Here is a 22,323-nt window from a genome sequence, read left to right as displayed (position 1 = left end):
AAAAATTGTCATGATTTATTCCTCACTTCATTCCAATTTCCAAGCACGTATTACTTTTTCCATACAGTGGAAGTTACTGGTTCAATACATCAATGTGTGTGTGTGTGTGTGGATAAGAACAAGAGCATTTCAAAGATGAGCTATTTTATTCTGAATTACTGCATCAAAGCAAAACCAAAAAGCATTTTAATTAAAAGGTGCTAGTTGTCTGTTACAGCGAGAATGAGAAGGTAGACTACTTTTCCCCAAAACATATGTAGATATTGCTGAGAATACTGACAAATGTGACCCATTCATACAAGAACCATCAAACTTGTCAGAGAGCTTTAAGGTTCCTCTATGCCTCTTTGATTTATCTACAGTAAATACATTGCTTATATACAGATTTTACACAGGAGAAAAGTTATTTGCTTTGTTATCGGTGTCACATATGAAATGCCTATTAATGCAGTGAGTTTTCTATAGTCTCTTTAGAATACTCCAGTATGTTTGCATGTAAAATCTTCATCATGTATAAAATTCTTATGTCCTAAATGATAACTATGAGCTGTAACTAGCAGCAGACATGCTAAACCAGACTGTTATGTAGAAATAAAAGTGTCAAATAAATACAGATTTCAGTGACACTGGCAAAAGAAAAAAAATCCTTCAATCACAAACATCAAAAACAAGTTTGGGTAAACTGATGTCTCAAAATATCAACAAGCACATCACATCTGTTATTTGTGTACTGAGATCTGAACATATGACATTTTTGCTACTACAGAAGATAGTGGTGCTATTACCAGGGAAGAAGAGACACATAATTAATAAAAACCAATCAGTTGACAAATTGCGATTCCTCTAAATGAAAAGCCCAGTCAGACATGGGATCCTGACTTCACTTTACACAGAGAAGCTACATTTTAGGTTGAGATTAAATAATTATAAAGCTTTTTTTTTCCCAAGAAGCTAAATTATAAAGCAGTATTACTTTGTGCTGCTCACAAATGAAGCTGAAAGCACTAGCACACCTCTCATCACACGCACGACTTCAGTCGTCTAAATGGCACCAGAACCCTCGAAGGCTCCCTGAGAACTTTCTCGGCTACCACTGATTGATTATTTTCAAGTCCTATCGTATCGTTTTCCTTTTTCCCTAAAATTGGCATCATTCCTCTCTTCATCCCTCTTCTCATCGACTGTGCATGCCAAAGATGAGGAAGCTGAAGAAGACTGTGACCCCAACCAAAGAGATGGTGGCCGGGGCAGTGAACAGCTGGCGGTAGTTGATTCGGAAGTACCAGATGACGGCGAGCAGCACCACGAACACGGGGATCACCAGGCTTCCTGTGCTGAGAGCCACGCCGGCCGAGCGCAGCCCCCCACTGAGCATGGAGCCCCTCCCGGCTCGAGGGTTCTCCTCTGCGGTCGCCTCACGCAGCGCCTGGGCTTGAGAGACGTGACAGTGGAGGACGCTGTTGTGGGTGATGTTGAGGGACAGGAGAGAGCGCTGAGGGTCCTGCAACAACTGACCCTGGTAGATGAGCTTAATCTGATGTTCACGGCCAGAGAAGTACTTACTGATGGAGAGATAGAGAGAGAGAGAAACAATAGAGAGTTGCTTGTGCAATTAAGCAACAGTGAATAATGGAGGGATTTTGTTACGTGTTTGTTTTTGGCCATTACGTTGCTTAGTTTTGCAGTCTCACCCTGTCTTGTGACGTGCAAGTGTTATTGCATTAAGACGTTACTGTTTTAATGTGGTTTAAACTTCATTAGCTGTGTCAGGGTGAGGTGGTCATGCGGCAAAATATTTTGTGCGCGAAATGTAATACATAAAAAAATGCATTAAAAAATACTTAAAGAATATTTCAAATTAAACTACTGTTCAAAAGTTTGGGGTCAGTAAGATCAAAAGACATTTTCAGTGTTTCAAAAAATACTAATTAATGCTGTTCTTTGAACTTTCTATGCATCAAAGAAGCTTGAAATAAATATATCACAGTTTCCACAAAATATTAAACACTGATAAGAACTGTTTCTTGTGCATATTAGAATGATTTCTGAAGGATCATGTGACACGAGTAAAGGTCATTGCACACAGAGACCGAAATTTTCACGTGCGTTTTTCCATATTCCTCATCCTTTCCTATCAAAATGCATGCTACGGATGTGAAAACGCAGAAAATTGAACCTGATCCAAAAACAAATTTATGACGGACGAAAGTTTCGGAGGCAGTGTGTAAACGTGATTGACACAATGTGAGGTCATATTTATTTTTTTACGTGAGAAAATGTCAGACTCAGTGTGCAATGACCTTAATGATGCTGAAAATTCAGCTTTGCATTACAGGAATACATTTAGCACAAATTTAAAATATATAAAAAAAAGAAAGTTATTTTAAATTATGACATTTCAAAATATTACTATTTTACTGTATTTGTCAATTCCATTCCAACACATTTAAAACCTACTGACTTTATGTAATCTTAGAAGAGAAACATAAAAATCAAGGTATAATACAATCACAAGGCTGAAAAAGTACTTTTAGTCATTTGATTTTTTTATTTTATTTTCACAGTCCTAGATCTGTGGTCGGCTGCATAAACTGCTTAGACAATCACACTTTAAGGTCCGATTCTCGCCATTAACAAACCATTTTGCCTCAAACTCCTAATTTGCTGCTTATTAAAAGTTAATAAGGTAGTTTCTGTCATTCTGTTGCTCTGTGAAGCTTCTGTCACCAAAACAAATTCATGTGTGTAAACATACCTGGCAATAAAGCTCATTCTGATTCTGATTTAAGGTTCGTCATCTCATTTTTTTTTTTTAAAGACTGACAAGCTAACTTTATTTCTTCACTGCCTCGTGTGTGTTTGTCTCACCTCTTCAGCAGTCCAACGGTGTCCTGTGGTCTAAGCACTGCCAGCTCCTCCGTGTCATTCAGGAACTTCAGTCTCACAGTGATACTGGTGGCCTCATCCTCTGCCTCCTCTTCCGTCCCTTCCTCCTTCCTCTCTTCCCTTTCATCACCCTGAACATAGCTCACTTTCTTTCTCCCACCCTGAATATCCAGCAGCTCCTCTCCAGGCACATCCTCTCCCCCATCCGGCCGGGCCTCTCCTTCTTCCTGCTTCTCCTCCTCCGCGGGCTCTTCGTCCTGCTGCTCGCTGGGCTCTGAGCTGGGCGGGGGGCTCGCGTAGCTGTCGTGACCCCCGAGGCCGATGAGGGAGGCATGGGCACCCACGGTGAGAATGGTCCCCAGAATGTGATCTCCGCGGTCGGCCACGTGGGTAGACAGCCAGGCAAGAACCACGGCCAGGAACAGGACGACCACGCTGCCCAAAGCCGTGGCCTCCTCGCCGAGCCCGTCAAGCACAGTTAGAGCACACACCACCATCCCAGCCCCTCTCGACCTGCGCAGACAAGAAAAAGAAAGATCAAATCAACCATAAACATGTTCACAACCCTTTTTACTTCCGTCATGTAACAACTTACCAAGAGAAACAGGATATTTCATTTCACTGCCAAAAAAGAAAGGCTTCATATTTTTGTCTCGTTTCCAGAGCAAAAAAATACAAATAAATTAAATACATTTTGCTAAAAATAAAAAAATGATCTCCCAGTGGGGTAAATAAAATGCTCTTGTTTTAAGAATATTTTAATTACTCTGCTGGTAGATCATTTTACTTGTTTTAAGCTAAATGCACTTAATTTAGGGGTTTTTTTCACCCTGGAAACGAGACTCAATATCTTGTCATTTTGTTTATCTAGTAAATGCATCTTAATTAGAGAATTTTTAGATAGAAACAAGACAAAAAATACTAAGATAAGCCTTTTTTTTTTTTTTTTTTTTGCAGTGTTGACAATATGATCCAATTGGATAAACAAGGCTCAGTAATGTCAACCAAAGAAGGTTGTTTCAGAGACGATTTCTGGATGAGACATTTCTTTCCTCTGAAAGAGGGTTATTAAGGTTAACTAAAAGTAAAACCATGGAGGGGGAAAAAAATAACATGGTTACTTGAAATAATACAAATGTTACCTGAAATATACTAAAATCATTGACAGCACAACACAATTACTAAACCTTTAACTGGAATTCAAAAGAAAATGGAAAATATAAAAATGAAAACTAATTAAATAAAAACTATTCATAGTATCTCAATGGTTCTATTTATATTACTCAAGTCTATCATAAGACCAGAAAAGTGCATGAAAAAGCAAATCAAGCTCAGAAGTCATCTCAATCTTAGTGACCTGCTTGAATCTGGGATTTATAATAGGTCATTCAATGCTATTGGACTTTAATCATGGGTTACACTGTTAGAAAGCATGAACTGGATCATCTAGCAAAGCATCAGTGAGTTGTTTAAAGACCTGTAACTGTGTTACCTAACACAAAGTGGCACACTTCTTAGCTGCATTAGGCAATAAGCCCGATGACATTAAGTACTGAGTGACATACACCTTTTTTGCATTAAAATTATAAATCTCCTCTGTTAAGTTTTATATTAGTTCATTAATAATACACTATTACCAGACAGTTTAGAGGTTCGCTAGCGGTTTCCGCTAAAGCCTTGAAATCTTGAACAAGCCTTCATGTAACACATTTAATGTCGCCCACAGGGCCTAGAATGATCTACAGTCGATACAAAAAAAAACACAAATGAGACGAAATGCCGAAAAGAAAAAATACATTTAATGAAAAAGTATCTGCTTTGTTTTGTCTGTCTGCAAGGGAAGGCGGCTAATCATGTAGCGGCGATGTAGGACGACCTTGATTCGTAAGTTTTAACAGAACACATGTCCTTTAAACAGATATTACAGCACATTTACCTTCTTTTACTTCAGATCATCCTGGATCGACGCTGTTTTAATCCCTACACCGGCTGAAAGACGAAACGCTTGGCTCGGAAATAAATAAACACACGTACACCCGCACGCGCACGCGCACGCACACAGCTGACGCTCCGTCAGAGTAGGAAGGTCACGTGGTTGGCAAAAAAAAAATTTCTGAATCGCTCGCTTTCTATCTTCAGTCTTAAATACATAAATAAACAAATAAATAATAAAACATTAAATGTACAAAATGTATAAAACTAGACAATAATAAAAAATGAAAATAAAAGTTTTTTGGTTTGAAGTTATTGACATGTCTATAAATTATATATAGAAGTGTATTTATATAAATAAAACTACACTCAAGGACATTTTGAATTTTATTTCAAAATTATGAAAGAAAAATATTTTTTTGTTTGTTTGTATGTGTGTGTATTGATTGATTGATTGATTGACAAATCCAAATTCTATTTTGCAAATGTGGTAGTTTGCAAAAAAAAAAAAAAAATGATGTAGATCTACAACATACAATATAATTTCTTAATTTTCAAAATGTAAGAAATAAACTAGCGACTGTAATAAAGAAATGGCACCGCAGTGAGAGTGTATATTTGTATACAACATCAAAGTAATAAATACATAAAAAGCAATAATGCATTCAGTTAGTGCCAAGAGTGCATTTTCATGTCTTTGTTTATTTCACATTGTGAGAACCGCCACTGGCACATATGTAACCCTGGACCACAAAACCAGTCATAAGGGTACATTTTTCAAAATTGAGATTTATACATCATCTGAAAGCTGAATAAATAAGTTTTCCATTGATGTATGGTTTGTTAGGATCGGACAATATTTGGCCCAGATACAACTATTTGAAAATCTGGAATCTGAGGGTGCAAAGAAATCAAAATATTGAGCAAATCGCCTTTAAAGTTGTCCAAATGAAGTCCTTAGAAATGCATATTACTAATCAAAAATTAAGTTTTGATATATTTACAGTAGGAAATTTACAAAATATATTCATGAAATATGATCTTTACTTAATATCCTAATAATTTTTTGCATTAAAAAAAAATCAATAATTTTGACCCATAAAATGTATTTTTGGCTATTGCTACAAATATACCCCAGCGACTTAAGACTGGTTTTGTGGTCCAGGGTCACATATTAAAGCACTACCCACCTATCTGTATCAATATTACATTTGCAGTGCTTTATATCTGTCTGTTAAGCCACTGTGGTTCAAAGCCTCTGACAGTCAAAGTCCCCAGGGCACTGCCCCATTTGTCCACATTACTACTGTTAATCCACATAACTACTGTTGTCAAGAGGCATCCAGAGAGATCTGAAACATCAGACATCAATTTATAACAACATATATTTATCACAGATGCTAAATATTGTGAAAAACAAGTTCACCCCATTGTTTCCAGTCAGCTATTTTTGTTTGTCTGAAAATGCCGCTCAATGGAGCAGTCCATCATTATGCAGCAGGAGATAATCTTTTAAAGTGCTGGGAATGTTGAGCTGGACTATTGCGAAGGGACACAATGACCCCAGGTGGCGGCGGAGCGCACAACGGCAGAGGTGCTGAAGAGAGCGCAGCTGACCACTCATCTGTCTGACCGCATCGAAGAAAGACTGATGCTCCTGAGAATACAACAAGTGTTTTTTCATTAGGATGAGATACTAGTTTCTGAATGAAAATGCAACCAGATCAACCACTGTTGATAAAAATGGCAGGGCATGACCAACCAAAATGCAAAGTACACTTATTGTATAAAATACAACTAATAATACTAATACAAGATATATTTTCAGAGAGACCTTTAGTAGTTTCTCTGGTATGTCCTCTAACCACTCCTCACATGCTGGGATGACCGGATAGCAATTCAGCATTACCTCCAAAGTGGCAGGAGAGGGCAGGCAGAGTTTCAGCATCTGGGATAAACACAGGCGGATATATGAGGATTCATACCAAAGTGTAGGTACAGTAGGTAGGACACATAACAGTCTGCGCTTACTCTAGGGCAGGGTGGCTGTGCTCCATAGTTAAGAAGAGATTGTGCCACAACCTCTGGCTGCTGGTCTGGGTAATCTTCTACTACCTGCCAAAATACAGAGAGAAGAATTCAACCTTTTGGAATACTTATGTTTTTGTTATGTTTCTTATGTTCACCAAGACAGCATTCATTTGATCAAAAATACAGTAGAAACAGTAATATGGTGAAATATTATTACAATGTAAAATAACTGTTTTCTATTTGAATATTTCTTTAAAGGTAATTTGAAGAGTTTATTTGCAAAAACAGACAACTCCGTTTTTTAACATTTCCAAAAATCATGTTTTTTATTATGTTATCATGTTTTTATTGTGTTTTATTGTGTTAGTTAGCTGTACTTTTAGTTATTTTTTGACCTAATCAAAAGAACCCAACTGCAGTTTGATTGGAATTATTAATTGGAATGCACAATGAAAAAACATGATTTTTGATAAATGTTAAAGACAGAGATATCTGTTTTTGCAAATGAGCTCTTCATTTATTCCTGTGATGATAAAGCTGAATTTTCAGCATCATTTCTCCAGTCTTCAGTGTCACATGATCCTTCAGAAATCATTCAGCAGAATTTCGAATTTTGCGGTGAGCTGTTTCAATAAAAGGTGCTCTTTATAGTTTATAAAAATCTACATCTAAAAGTAAAAATAGGATCTTGCAAAAGTCTTAACCCTCTACCCCATCATCATCCCACCTGTAACAGGCAGTCCAGGGGTGTGTATCCAGCACAGTTAGCTATGTCTGCACGAGCCCCATGTTCCAGCAGCAGCTTAGTTATGCGGGGACAACAGTTCCCACAGGCATTATGCAGGGCCGTATGCTTCTTCCTCCCAGCAGTCTGTGCATCAGCCCCGGCTGCTAGCAGCTTCTGGACAATACGCAGATACCGTCCTGCATCTGCAGGCCTCTCCGCCCCAGCGCAGGCTGCGTTCAAGGGTGTCTCGCCCTCTTGGCTTCGAGCTGTCACGTCCCCTCCATAGGACAGGAAGAGCTCCACGTGGTCCTCCAGTCCTCTCCTGCAGGCCACATGAAGGGGAGTGAGACCTGAGTCTCGCTGGGCCACGTTCACCAGAGCTCCACTGGTTACCAAGTGCTCAGCACACCTGCAGAGAAGATGTGTGCCAAAAAATATATATATATTTTCAACATGGTGTGACATTATGTAGTATGAATCACCTTTTGTTGTATGGAAAAAAGCTCTGAACTCATGCCAACATCTCTTTTAGAGCTTCACGAATGAAAGACAATAATACAAGTCAGAGTGATGTGAGGGTAAATGATGACATTTTTATTTTTTGTTGAACTAAAAAGTTTAGGATTGTGAGATTTCCTATGCTTACAAAGGATGCATTTATTAGATCAAAAATACAGTAAACAGTAGTATTGTTAATATATATATTTTTATATATAAATGTAACTTATTCCTGTGATGTCTAAGCTGAATTTTCAGCATCATTACTCCAGTCTCACATGAACCTTCAGAAATCATTTTAATTCGCTGATTTGGTGCTCAAGAAACATTTCTGATTAAGGTAAACTAAGTTTAAACTAGGTTTATTAATGCTGAAAACAGCTGTGCTGTTTTTTCAGGTTTTTTTTCTTCTTTTTTTCTTCTTTTGGTAAATAGAAAGCTCTAAAGAACAACATTTATTTGAAATGGAAATATTTAGTAACATTATAAACAGGGTTTTATAATCAATAAAAACTAAAACCATTTAAAAAACTGTTGTTTCTTGAAATAAAATAAACCTTAACTGAAATAAAATATTATTAATAATAATATTAAGAAAAACTCTTCGATAACACTTTACTTAATGGCTTTAATGCATTATAAAGGGTTAGTGTGTATAATGCATTATAATTATTTATTATAATGTGCATTGTAATGCATTATATATTATTGTAAATAATTATAACTACATTTAAAATGCATAGTGTAACAATGAATTGATAAGTGTTATAATGTATTAACTGTGGTTACAATTATTCATGAGATTGTACAATGCATTATAAGGTGCATTACAAGGCATAATTATTGCATTAAAACCCACTTTTATAATGCATTATACATAAAGGCTTTAAGTGAACTTTTTCACCTAGTTCCAACCTATTTTGAAAGATTTTGACTTTAGTTGACATTTCGAGTCATGTTCTTTAATTTTTAATTTTGTTTGTTTGTTTTATTCGTTACATTTGACATTTTGTCATGTTCCCTCTGACTGTGTGGAGGGAGGCCAACTCACTGATATGTTTCTGCTGCATTACAGAGGTGCAATGGGGTATTGCCGTCTACAGCAAGCAGGTCTGGATCAGCCCCATGGTCTATGAGCAGGCGCACACAGATGTGATGGCTTCCAGAACAGGCATCATGTAAAGCTGTACGGCCGCCTGGGTCTGCATCCACCTCTGCTTCCCTAAACAGCAGCTCCTCGACACAGCCGAAGTGTCCCCTGCTGGCAGCCAGACGCAATGCAGACGTCTGCTTTACCTTTGTGGTAAGAGTCCACATTCCTGCAATAAAAATGAGAGGAGAGAATTCACCCAAATACACCTAAACGCATAAGTTTGTTTGTGTGTGTGGTGGCTGTCTATAAGGGTCCTACCCATTTCCGGGGCCCACATCATCTCCTCATGTACGGTCTCCATCAGTGCATTCACCATGCCTGGGTCTTTGAGGACGGCATACACTCTCTTCATATCCCCACAAATAAAGATGTTATGGATGGCTGGGTCTCTGCACCGTATTTGGGGTGGTGGAGCACGTACTGTCTGGATCCTCTCGTTTCCATGTCGGAGTCTGGGGGCGGCAGGTAACGGGCGTCTTGTCATAGTCCTCCTTTGTGCCAGTGCCTGCCTGGCATCCTCCCAGTCCTGCAGCTCCTGCTCCAGCCTTAAGGAGCGCAGAGAGGCAGAAGTGAAGGCAAAGGTGTCCCGGGACATCCCAGCTAGAGCTTTTGTATTTAGAAGTGCACTAGAGTTATACACCTAGAACAAAAAGCATTGGCACAGAAAGTGTGGCCTTGCGCTGTAGGAGTGTTAGTAAAGCAGCATTGCTCAATAGGCATAACCTTTTCCAATCAGCCATAGAAACACAGTTGAATAAGTAAAACCCCTATATATGGTACCCAGCAAGTTTTGTCTCTGAGTTTAAGGAATAAATCACATTAATAACATTCAATAATAACACTGAGAACAGGGTAAATGCTCTAAAGATAGGGTCTTCCTACCTTGAACGCTCTTCAAGTTTCTCCTGCACAGGCTGAACTTAAATAATCAATGATAAATTTGCTTAAAACAGGTATGTATAAAAGGCAATGCTCGAAATATTTGCTATTTCTGTTAATAAAATGCCCGCATGTTCCTTCAAGAACGAAGCTGCCTGTCACAAGATATTGTTGACCTGACACATGGTGGAGCTCTGGGTATTAATAGACTAGAATGTGAGCAAATATGTTCCTGCACTAGCACGATATCGCCTGTAGATGGAGCGTCAAATTATAGTTTTGCCATATCACCAGTAATGTGTAAAATTCAAAACAAAATATTACTCACTGGGAAAGATACATTTGGGGTGACATCGTTTTTGAAAATTCAGTACTTGTTCACTGCAATTCAACTATTTTATGCATTCACCAAAATAATAATTCTTATTATAACTGTATTAAATGTATTATACCTGTATGAAATTGAGTTATGTTTTTGAGTTTGTTTTTATCAAAGGCTGTTGAAAGCCTAAGATTGGTGCCTTGACATGCTAATTGTACCTTTTATTTTGTAAGGGTTAATATATTCATAAGAAACTATTGAATTTCAGTAGCATGAATAAAATCTTAGGATGAGCAAAAACCTAATTTTACTTTATTATTTTATGAAAAGACATTGCATGATGCTGAGTCATTTTCTGTTTCTATCTACCCATAAACGCTTTTTTAATTTACTGGGGGTTTTTAAAGGACATGACATGGGACAATAATAATTTATGGAAATAGATTAGAAAATAATTATAGATAATAAAAAAATGCTATAAATAATAAGTAAGGAATACATTCGGTGCAGTTTGCTTGTAAGCTCAAGTCATTAAAAAAAACTTGTAAAAGGCGCAATTTCTCATCGTTTGCGTTCTTACTTTCACTTTCATTTCTCATGTAAACGACGCCAGGCACGAAATAGGCTAACGAAATTACTTTTTAGGAAAAATGGCAAATACTCTATTTTAAAGGAGAACATAGCGACGAAGTGTTGATATCGAGACGCACAGGTGAAAAAAAAAACATTATATAATCATGTTAAAAAACGCGAGTATAACGGTGTCTCTTCTCACGAGCTGTTGTTAGTTACACTTCCTGTGTGCTCGAGCTCCGTACACAAGCGGTGGACAGGACAACGACTTTTACGTCCTTTTGGTTATTATAATGAGGAAGGTAGTAACTGACAAAGCTGGAAAAGATATTTCGATATTTATCTGCTCGAATGGCTTACTTGGTGACGCATTAATAATTATACCGCCCTTCTCCACTTGTGTTTACTCAAAATCAGTGTTTATAGGTGGCAGCCCTGAAGGATGGCAGAGGAAGGCCGCACGGTGTGCGTTCACGGTTTGCCCACAGACGTGGATCACGAACGGCTCAGGGACAAGCTGTTGATTCACTTCCTACGCCAGAGGAACGGAGGAGGAGAGGTCAAGTCGGTCACTATCATCGCGCGGACACCTCTGCGTGCCCTCGTCTCATTTGAGGAGAGAACAGGTATGTACATGACTGATGACTGCTGGTAAACATCAGAGTACATGCTGTCAATACATGAATACATGGATATTGGTGAAATAGCTAAGGAAAAGTGGGGTAAACTGTGCCATTTTGCACCCTAAATTGTCCTCTAAATGTTAACACAAATAGTTGTTTTTGCAAAATAAATGTAATTTAAAGTTAAATATTTTCAACTATTCCATCATTCTTGCTTGCTTTCTTTTTTTATTTATTTATTTGAACCGTAACTTGAAATTGTAGGGGAAAATTTTCTTCTGTTATTGAACTGAACAGCTCATTTATTTAAACAATATAATAGTCCACAGGGTTGCTACGCCATAAAAATATTAAAGGGGTCATCGGATGCCTATTTTCTACAAGTTGATATGATTATTTAGGGTCTTAATGAAAAGCCTACAACATACTTTGGTTAAAATTTCTCAATGGTAGTGTAAAACAACACTCTTTTTTCCTGTCAAAAACGAGACGGGGGTAGCTGCAGCCTGGAGCAATGGGCGTGCTGAAATGAGGCGTTCCGAAAGGTGAATCAGTACAACAAAATCTACCCCTAACCCTACCCCCACACCCTGACAGACAGCTTTGTCGACCAATCATTAAGACCTTTCTCCATGCCCCTACCTTTTGGCACGCCCTAACCTTTCGCCACGCCCATTGCTCAAGCCTGCAGTTATCCCTACTTGTCAAAAACAGCTCTGTTCACAACGACCCGTTTCGGTGCATGTTCCTTTAAATGCTTATGAGCTCTGCTCACCCCGCCCCTTTCTTCTGTAGGGTGATGAGCCATTCTCTGGGACTGTTAACTTTAGCCGCATTTAGCCACGGAACTTGCCAACTAGTGCATTTTTAGGTAGAGGTTGCACCGACTACTCGACTTTAATGCGCTGCCATGACGCTTTAAAGGGGTCATATGATGCGATTTCAAGTTTTCCTTTCTCTTTGGTGTGTTAAGCTGTTCGTGCATAGATAAGATCCCTGAAGTTGCAAAGACTAAAGTCTCAAAACCAAAAATATATTCTTTATAAAAGTTAAGACTCTGCTACGCCCCTTAAAACAGCTCATTCAAACACGCCCCCACATTCTCGCTGTAGTATTGTTGCTGCCACTGGCGCCATGTCCTGGAGATGCTGTGTTTTGTTGTAAAAGCGAAAGTACTTTGTTTGGGCTTCCAAAAGAAGACACAACTAGAAATCAGTGGTTAAGTTGTATTTACAACACTGTTCCTGAACAGTTCATCCCAAATATTAGAGTGTGTGCAGCACATTTTACGGAGGACTATTTCCTGAACCTGGGAGAGTAGTCTACAACGCTGGCTTGCACAAAGGCTGTTTCTATAAAGTGGGGCAATTCCAACTTTGCAAGGACAGTCTGGCACTTCTGACTCACAGCCTGTAAGTATGTTTTCAAATTTAAAGAATTTGCCACTGACGATTCAAGCCCGAGTTTTGAGCTGTGTAGAGTAGCGCTTGTTGTTTGTCGTTTCTCCGATCACAAATGCAGACATGGTAATGTTTACTCGGCGCGATGCAACTTGACGCGTAAAAAGACAGTATAAGTCATTATAATCTGCAATTATGTCCCCACTGGATGCAACAAATGCCTCGTTTATAATGGGTTTTTTTTTGTTTTTGTGTCGTCGCGCTGGGACATGGCATCACATTACGGTAAGGAGCATAACATCTCTGTCTCACACTTGAGGTATTCGGCCAATCAGAGCACGCCTCGCTTCTCAGAACGATGAGCTTTGTAAAAATCGTCTCGTTTCAGAAAGGCGAAGCATAGAGGAGCAACAATAATAAAAAATATGTGGAAAATGTGTTTTTTGAACCTTAAACCGCATAAACATTCTTTTTAGCAACATCATATGACCCCTTTAAGCTTGATGTCGACTAGTCGCTGGTCCTATAAAAGGTGCAACAGGATAATAAATCTTTGAAGGACTTCCACATATTTACGCTCCATTTCCAAACAGTTAAAATGATAAATAAATGCATACTCCGAAAGCGCTTCACAAAACATGTGCGATTATATTACTGGATGCTCGAAATTGAACGGGAGAATGCACATTTTAAACAGCTTATTGTACAGGTAAGTTAATCGTCATTCCAATCTAATGCGCTACTGCACTGTAACGCATACACATAGGCTACAGACAGTAGCGCGTACATCATACGCAGATTGCGAGCACACAGAATCATTCAGCGCGGAAATGCATCGTCAACTTTATTTTGTGATTTCTCAGTAAAATAGCATAGAAACTGAAAAGTTCTAGCACATATTTCTTAACTAAATCCCGCAGCTTCACTATAGTAGAGACATGCTGCCAGGTAGAATTAATTCACACACGCAGTCGCTCTCACTAATGCATTCATATAAATGTAATCTTTACGGTGCTACGTTATCTGTATCTGATTTAGAACGAGCAGAAATCTGTGAGAAATATAACGACCCAAAGGCAAAAGAACTGACAAAAATGAGCTGTTATAATAGCCATGTGGGCAGTGCTGTGTCAAATGCCATAGCTGTACACAAGGTGTTCAAGTCTCAGCTCCAGGTTTAGGCTTATTTGTTCATTAATGATGTCATCAGCGACTAGTCGACGTCAACTCGACTTTCATCACATAAAAGTCGACTTTAAAAAAATCAGAAGTCATTCAACCCCTATTATTAGGAAAGGTGACTTGCAAAGATTCATAGAAAAACCCTTGTACTCACTTCCTCTGTAGGTGAAGCTGGATCACGAATGATTGGCTCGAACATAGATGCATTTAGGTAGATCAGGGGGTGCATTCCCTTCACAAACAAATGTAATCCTCTGCGTCTTCAGCGGCTCAGATGTCGGGAGCAAATGACGACTGCTATGTCCATTATTGCATCTAACAAAAAAAAGACCTCAATCGCTTAAGAGACATTCTTGTTTACAACTGCTCCAGCTTCGAAGCAATGGCAGACTGTTGACAGCTCACTCAGGGTGGGTCTGTGATAAAACGGCAGTGTCAGTCAACAATCGTGGGAGTGGCTTGTGCAGAACTACGTCAGTCTGCCAAGAATCTGTGAACGGCTTGATTTGAGAAAGGGGTTATGATGGTGGATTTTTATGATCATGGTGGTTGTGTACACACACCGCCAAGATACATTTTAGTTCAAATACCATGTAAAAGTGAATGTTGCATCCAATGACCCCTTTAAGGGTTGTATCTAACCTACATTACCTTAATTTACATGCATAAATTAAGAATTTATGACTATTCATAAGCGAACAATTTACATGGTTGTATCCACCTTTTTCTTCAACACGGAAGTAAGCGAGTATGTGCGAGACTTCCGGTTCATTAGCTGCTATAGGAAAATAACGAGAAGAATAACAACGTGCAGTAAACGGTAAAACTGTTTGCATTACAAACCAGTGTGTTCATAATTAAGATAATACATTAAAATAATATGGTAAGACACACCCATTTTCAATATCTAGCAGCAAAATGAGCTGTTTTGTACAGCTAAAAATAGCTGGACGTGGATGAGACTGTTAGCTAGACCCATACTATTTAAAAATGGCCACGCCGGTCTTACAGGAAGAAAAAGGTGAATACACTGAAAATTTACTACATTTTATAATACTGTATATATTTTAGTACATGTATATGTTTGCATGGCTATTTACTTTGGTATTTTTACTTTTCAGCATAAAGATGTTGACACATCTTTACCCCACTTTTTATATTTCTGGTGCATACATTGAATTTCAGTGCATTTAAATGTCATTGCCAAAGTAGCTGGTAGTTGGAAAAAATCCAAAATGCACTGATTGGCAGCCAGACTGATGGCATATACCTAATGAAGTCTCTGGCTCTTGCTAGCCGATCAGTCTGCCAAGGCTACATTTTAGTTGTGTAGTCAGTTTGCTGATAAAGTGTATGTGTGGGGGGTGGCCAGGTTGTGACGGGGTATTCTTTATGTCCTGTCAAGCCTGATTAAAAGTGAGTGAGTTTTCACTGTGCTTGTGTGTGTGTCTTGCAGCAGAGTCAGATAAGTGAGAATCAGTGTCTTTGGTGAGACAGAGAGAAAACTAAAATTGATACTTTTATTGATCAGACATTGTGAAAAATTACCTTGAATATGTGTGTGCAAACATCTTGTTTGTTAGTGTGTAAACTGCTGAGCCAGTCTTTGCCCCTCAAATGAAATTGATCTTCTCTTTCTGGTTTTATTTAGTGGTCCAGAGCGTACTTCATCATCATCCTCACATTTTACAGCTGGATGGCATAAAATATGAACTCTCCCTGAGTCTACCGAGACAAGAGTCCCAGAGTCTAAATAAGGTTTGCTGACCACATAAGCATTGCATTTGACAGCTTTTTAAAAAAATACAAGTTCCATTTCCCAATCGTATATATTCTAGTATTCATTTTGTTTTGACACAGTCACACAGCTGATGTTCTTGCACTCCTTTAGGTGATCCTCGATATGACTGTGACTATAGATTGCAGTCAGCTTCCTCGTGGTGCAGAGACTCTGAATGTACTGCGCAGTGAGTTTCCTGGTGTACGTATGCAGCGTGGCTTATTACAGGACACGTGCACCTTGCAAGGCAACTACTCTGATTTTCAAGGCGCCTTTCCTTATATGCAGACGTTATTTAATAATCACCTTTCAAAAGCTGAATACCCAAATTTTAGTGGAGGTCAAAGTCTTGAGAAGAGAGAAGACCTTGCAAGTGTAAAGAAATGGGCCAGCTTTGCATCCCGGTCTTCAGGAGATGTCAGCTCTATATCCATGGCAGGTTTAGGACATGTGCGCTATGGACGGCAAGACAGCAATGAAGCCCTCAATGAATGCAAAAGTCAGACTAAGAAAAGCAAAATAGAGGAGGGGGCAGAGAGCAGGATAGATGAAGCTAATTTGGAAGATCTTTCGATCATCATGGAAGCTGATGTGTTTGCGTACCTGCAGAGCCTTAAGGAGTACAAGCAGATACTGCAACTTCATGGAGTGCAAGTGGTTCACGTTACATCTGAGGGGGTCACCACCTTGTACCTACAGTTAGAGGTGCCAACCGGGTCAGGGGTTAAACAGAACATGCGTCAAGCCCATAAAGAGCTCAGGAAGCTTTATCAACAGCTAGAGGGTTGTCTGAGAAAAGACCAGATTAAAAAGGGTGCTCTTTACATGCCAGATGGACTGAATTCAGCATTAAAAAAGGTGCAGTTAGTACTGCCTAATGTTCTGCTTAGCTATGACCAGGACAGCATTTATATAGTTGGAGAGAAAAGTGAGGTATCTCAGGCCAAACAAATGCTACTGCTTGGAGGGGAGGAAGACGTGATGCAGAACTTGACGGAAATGCCAGCATCCTCTTCCAGATCTCCATCAGCATCCCTTGAATCCTTAGAGAGAGAGCAACAGTTTAAGAGAAAAAGTGAAGTGCACACTCCAGTGCCCCCTAAACTGATTGGCTCTAGCGCTGAACGAAAAGGGGACGTTGGAAATACAAAAGAATACAAACTAGCGGCTCGATTTAAGAGCTTTGGGCTAGGGGAGATGGGTGGAGACATAAAGAGTCTCACAAACAAAATGGACATGCTAATCTTAGACCCAACACCACCCATAAATTCTTCGCTTGGCACTGCAGGCATACTCCGTAATGAACTGACAGGGAAAGGAACTGAAACATTCAGGATGACAAGTCCAAACTGTACAGGAGAGGATGTCCTGTTTAAAAACCAAGACCCTCTATCTGTGAACACATTTGGTGGAACTACCTTCAACACATCCAAGGCCAAACCAGCTACTGCCACTGGACTCACTTCAACACTGACCACAGGAGTCAAAGTTTCAGTGAACACAAGTGTAAATGCCCTCTCAGCCAGTAATACTGAAGTGAAGACAGCTGCTCCCTCCTCAACATCACTGCCCACTTCCCAATCCCCCATAAGAAGAGCTAATAGTTTCTCAGGTCGGCAACACCTAAAAGATCAGGTGAAAAATAACCAGATTACAGCTAAACCAATGATTAGCACACATGCATATCAAAGAGCAAGATCCAATAGCCTCAGTGGTGGAAAAGCCAATGAAGATCCTCCGATTCCTACAGTGGAAGCAGAACTTACTGTGTCTTACCTGATGTGGATGTACATGCAGGAGGTCTACTGCAAGCAACTGAATGCCATGAAATCTGGCTTAGAAATTACTGAGAAAAAAGCAGGCAAAAGTGAGGTGAGCGTGACACTGAAGGGCACAGATTCATCGAAGGTTGGAGAAAGTCATCGGCAGCTTCAGAATCTAGTGGCTATGGTAGCCAGTGACTTTTACATGCAGGAGTTGAGTTTGACAGAGCTTGGCGTGGTTGAAAAAGATAAACTGTTTGAAACCTGCTGCTTGAATGTGCAGTCACGTTTTCGCAAGGTCAACTTGCACACCGTGAGGAATAGCATTTACTTGCTTGGTCCAAAATTGCTCTGCTCTCAAGCCAGTGATATATTTAAGGAAGTATATCCTGGGCAGAAGTCCCCTTCCTTACAACAGATGAAGACCTTGCAGGAGGATGTAGATCAAGGAGCAGCCATGTCTTCTTTGAGCATGCGGTCAACAAAAGCTGATCATTTTAAGTCTGATCAAAGTCTTAAGGAGTTTCCTTTTCAGGATGCAATTCAAGTGGTTCAGTCTAACAGCAGTCGCAAGAGTGAAGGACAATCAACCAAACCGAAATCGGCTACATTGGAAAGGTTGGAAAACCCTAGATCTACTAAGGATGAATTAAGCAAGACAAACTCACTAAGCCAATTTTCTTATGCCAGAGAAGACGCAACAAGACAAAAATATTATGGGCCAACTTCTTTACCATTTTACCAAGATACCTCAATGACTTTGAAACAGTCCAACCTTCTGCCATATATTGTTTCAGAACAATGCGTGTGTGGAGCAAATAATGCAAATGTGAAACGGACCACCTGTGGTGTCATCCTTTGCTCTGACTGCCTACAACTGCATACATACTGCCGAGTGTGTGGAAAAGAAGAGATGAACTCTGAGAAGAAGGTTCTGGGGGATCCGGTTCAAAGTTATAGCTCAAAAGATACACAACATGAACATCAGACTCAAGAGCAGCATTCAAGACAAGAGGACAGCAAAGAACATAAGGGAATCCAAGGCACTATGTCATGTGTGGAGTTGACTTTGAGTCTTCCAGGCTATAGCAAATACACAACGGCCAAGATTACATACTGCATACCTGATGGCATACAAAGGGTATTATCTTTGTGCATTATATCTTAGTTTATTAAGTAAAGCATTGTAGACGTATAGCTTACAATTGTGCAAAATATCTTACAATATCAGTCATATATTATAATATTACCTTATAATTTCTGTGCCTTACGCATCCCTTCTAGGATAAGGATCCCTGTCCTGGGTCACCATTCGAGGGGGGTCAATTTGTGGCTTATCTGCCACTCAACCCAAAGGGAAAGAGTTTATTGCCTTGTCTGGAAAAGGCATTTAATCAAGGCCTAACATTTACTGTTAGCTCAAGCAAGAAGGCTGGTGGTGATGCAAAAGTAACCTGGGGCAGGATCCCTCACAAGACCAGGATGGATGGAGGAAAGAATGGGTGAGTCCAGATGCTAAGCTGAACAAACACTGAGCTTGCAAATATAATTATACCTGGCTGGTGGCATAGACATGTTGATGTGTGATTTCTATGATTTTAGAGAGTACTAATTATCTTATTACTTATGTTTTCCTAATATAATTTTAGTAAGGATGTGTTAGTGCTAGTTAGCTTAACCACAGGGGTGTTTGCCCCAACTACAATGTCTACAAACTAGGATCTCTTTTGTAGTAGAGAGCAGCAATTTTTAGGTAATAATCTGTTACATGACTGTGACAGGATATCCATGGCAAACATTTGCTGTCACTCAGACATTGCCAGTTGAGGTGTCATGCTTTTTTTAAATTTCAGTGACATTTTTTAATTTAAATTAAGTTTGCGAAAGAGAATCGGAATTGTAATTTAAAGTTGATAAGGAAGATGGATTAAATTCAAATAGATATAATGTAAATTTTAGCTCACCTTTAACTGACTATAATAAATATATTTATGTAAGTATACTACAAATGAACATATTTATGTGCTTACCTTGCAATAGTATACTAAACTGTTAAAGTTTAGTATAACTAAACTTGGTGTCTGCTGAATTGGAACAACTAATTATGTACTTAATGCACTTTCATTGTAGTCCAGCTAAAGATATACTGAAGTATATTTCACTGTTTATACTTCAAGTATACTTTAAATATCTTGCATTTAAAGTCTGATATTATACAGAGATCATACAGTCCTTATTAATAGTGATATTAAAACACGTTCATAATATTAAGAAATTTGCATTGTGCAATAAATACTCCAAAAAATGTTTCATTATAATTTTGTATCACTAAGTCTTGAGAGATATGTCACTAAATATGTTAATGGATTTGTAGTATAGTTAGTATGATCTAAATGTATTTTAAATAAATGATGGCATAGGTTTTTACCAGGAAAAACTTTGTAAGAAAGTTTAAAAAAGTGTTTAAAAAACTGTAGGCCTGAAAGATAAATCAACATTTAGTATATTTAATAAGTGTGGACTGGGAGAAAGAACACTTAATTTCTCAGAATGCATTAATTTGACATTTAAAATATCCAACTTTTTGTGTGAATGTGAAATATTTGTTTGTGTGCAACAGTGGATATCCAGACTCAACATACCTTACTCACTTGTGTGAGGCACTGGTGGCTCATGGGATTGAAGGAGTACCTGCAATTAGTCAAGATCAAGCCAAATCCTGACCTTGAGAATAACACAAATCATAAAAACCACAAATAATTAGTAAACTGTGCATACTTCTTTTTATGTATTTCCTTCCTATAACTGTAAATCAAGTAACAATGTAAATAATCCAAATTTAATACTGATTGTAAAAGACCACTTAATCTTTTTATTTGAATGTTTATACAGTATTTCTGTTAACAGTTATTTGTTGTTGTTTTTGTACTTTTATACTCATTTTAGAGTGCCATTTTCATTCTATAATCGTGTTTTTAATCTGCATCGATGTATAGCATCAATAATGCTCAACATAATGCTCTGTATATTCTGAATCAGTTGAGTATGCTTTCAATTGAACAATGATCTTGTTTTAGAGGTTGTGTTAGTTAGTCACTTTGTAATTAAATTCAACTGTCCGGCAAATGATGTGTCAAACTGTTTCACCTACTCAGGCTTTTATAAGTGGTATGAATATTGAATCTGTGTGTTATTTTGTTGTAAAACTGTAAGGAAGGTGCATCATAATATGTAACAGATTTTGAATAAGCAGTAGGTGGCTCGCTAGATTTTTATTTTGTATTTTTTGCAAAACATGCGACCACAATTGTAGGGCATTTTGGGTAATGCAAAAGTGTTAAATTGATTTTAGGGTTATTATGGCATTGTGTGTTTTCAAAGATGTACTGAATACTTAATAGTTAGCTACTCTAAACTCTTGTCTAATATTACCTTCTTAATTTTTGAATAACCCTGCTTAATGATATGGCTCATATGTCTGTAGGCTGAATAAAATTCTTTCCAGTAAAATGTATTATACTGTATGCACATGAATCTTATCAATATTTTCCTTGTTTCTTCTTTCCACTGTACAAAAGCACGTACAGCAACGTTCCTGTGCTTTTTCCTAATGTGTCAAAAGGAATCTGTGCAACAGGGTCATATTCGGCTTTTCCCTGTCTTTCTTTTGTGAATCTGTCCTAATACAACAGAGGCTGGAGATTCACTCAGTCATCAGCAGCTCAGCTCTGCAAACTGTCTGGACCTTCTCCAGGATGAACACAACTGTACGGCCTGCATCAGGCAGAACTGGGATCAACAAGAAGCGACAGGGTACAGCTGCCCTGAGTGCAGAAAGACCTGCTCTCAACCAAAACACCGACTGCTATAGCCATCAGGAGATTTAAAGAGACGGCTTAAAAATTTCACCCTCAAACAAACCATTATGTTGAATGTAGTGTTTGCAACAGAACAAAATCCAACTGGCCATTTGAAGTCAGCGTTGAGCTCTCATCATGATAAACTTATGGAATTTAACGGAAATATTTGCATGAATCAGCTTAAAGCATTCATATTTGTGGCTCAGTCAGTATAGATTAGACAGATATGTATAGATTGATAGATGGACAGACAGACAGAGATATAGATAGACAGATGGAGAGATGTATAGATTGATAGATGGACAGACAGACAAACAGAGACAGATAGATTAGACAGACTCAGATATATGTATAGATAGACAGACAGATAGATTAAATGTTGTATATTTCAAATGAAGTACGTTTTAGTAACTTTCCAAATAAGTTAATGTTCAGCATTTGTTTAAAACAAACTGTCGATATTGTGTGATAATATATTGAACATGATCAGATTGTACCCTCTGGGATGTTATTTTCCCTGCATCTCTACTCGATACCCAGCCAGCACAGAGCTGACCCCCACAGTCCTCTGCTTTCAGAGCAGAAAACCTGCCTTTGGCAGTATTCCTGGTCTCTCCGCTGCATTGTCTTCATCAAAATGGCTGAGCTGAGAGATCTGCTGCTCCAGGAGCAACTCAGCGGTCCTGCGACGCTTCTCTGCGGACAGTTTCTGCA

At 38.7% G+C, this 22,323-nt stretch overlaps 3 protein-coding genes across 5 annotated transcripts; 1 reads left to right on the top strand and 2 right to left on the bottom strand.

The window, feature by feature from the left end:
* Positions 1–170: 170 nt before the first annotated feature.
* LOC306860040 (transmembrane and ubiquitin-like domain-containing protein 2) lies at positions 171–4,966 on the bottom strand. The gene is made up of 3 exons (XM_079401568.1): positions 4,823–4,966; positions 2,869–3,399; positions 171–1,562 (listed from the first exon to the last, which is right to left on the bottom strand). Exons 2-3 carry the CDS (start codon positions 3,381–3,383, stop codon positions 1,175–1,177), a joined length of 903 nt encoding a protein of 300 aa, XP_079257694.1. The 5' UTR covers positions 3,384–3,399; positions 4,823–4,966; the 3' UTR covers positions 171–1,174.
* Positions 4,967–5,192: 226 nt separating this feature from the next.
* Positions 5,193–10,309, bottom strand: LOC306849039 (ankyrin repeat and SOCS box protein 16-like). Of its 2 annotated transcripts, none has more exons than XM_079383892.1 (7): positions 10,110–10,309; positions 9,486–9,772; positions 9,126–9,393; positions 7,577–7,985; positions 6,850–6,933; positions 6,653–6,766; positions 5,193–6,475 (listed from the first exon to the last, which is right to left on the bottom strand). In XM_079383892.1, exons 2-7 carry the CDS (start codon positions 9,709–9,711, stop codon positions 6,290–6,292), a joined length of 1,287 nt encoding a protein of 428 aa, XP_079240018.1. In that variant the 5' UTR covers positions 9,712–9,772; positions 10,110–10,309; the 3' UTR covers positions 5,193–6,289. The 2 variants fall into 2 exon arrangements, with proteins under 2 accessions (XP_079240018.1, XP_079240017.1); XM_079383891.1 differs by having other exon boundaries at positions 9,486–9,867; positions 10,110–10,302.
* A 689-nt stretch (positions 10,310–10,998) lies between these two features.
* On the top strand, positions 10,999–22,108 carry LOC306844932 (uncharacterized protein). Of its 2 annotated transcripts, none has more exons than XM_079377380.1 (6): positions 10,999–11,140; positions 11,419–11,627; positions 15,858–15,964; positions 16,098–18,890; positions 19,034–19,251; positions 20,370–22,108. In XM_079377380.1, exons 2-6 carry the CDS (start codon positions 11,444–11,446, stop codon positions 20,470–20,472), a joined length of 3,405 nt encoding a protein of 1,134 aa, XP_079233506.1. In that variant the 5' UTR covers positions 10,999–11,140; positions 11,419–11,443; the 3' UTR covers positions 20,473–22,108. The 2 variants fall into 2 exon arrangements, with proteins under 2 accessions (XP_079233506.1, XP_079233505.1); XM_079377379.1 differs by having other exon boundaries at positions 11,013–11,303.
* The last annotated feature ends 215 nt before the right edge of the window (positions 22,109–22,323 follow it).

This window comes from Barbus barbus, assembly GCF_936440315.1.
Source record: "Barbus barbus genome assembly, chromosome: 3".
Taxonomy (NCBI): Eukaryota; Metazoa; Chordata; class Actinopteri; order Cypriniformes; family Cyprinidae; genus Barbus; species Barbus barbus.
The sequence above is the reverse complement of the archived record's forward strand: the minus strand, read 5'-3'. Positions and strand labels throughout refer to the sequence as shown.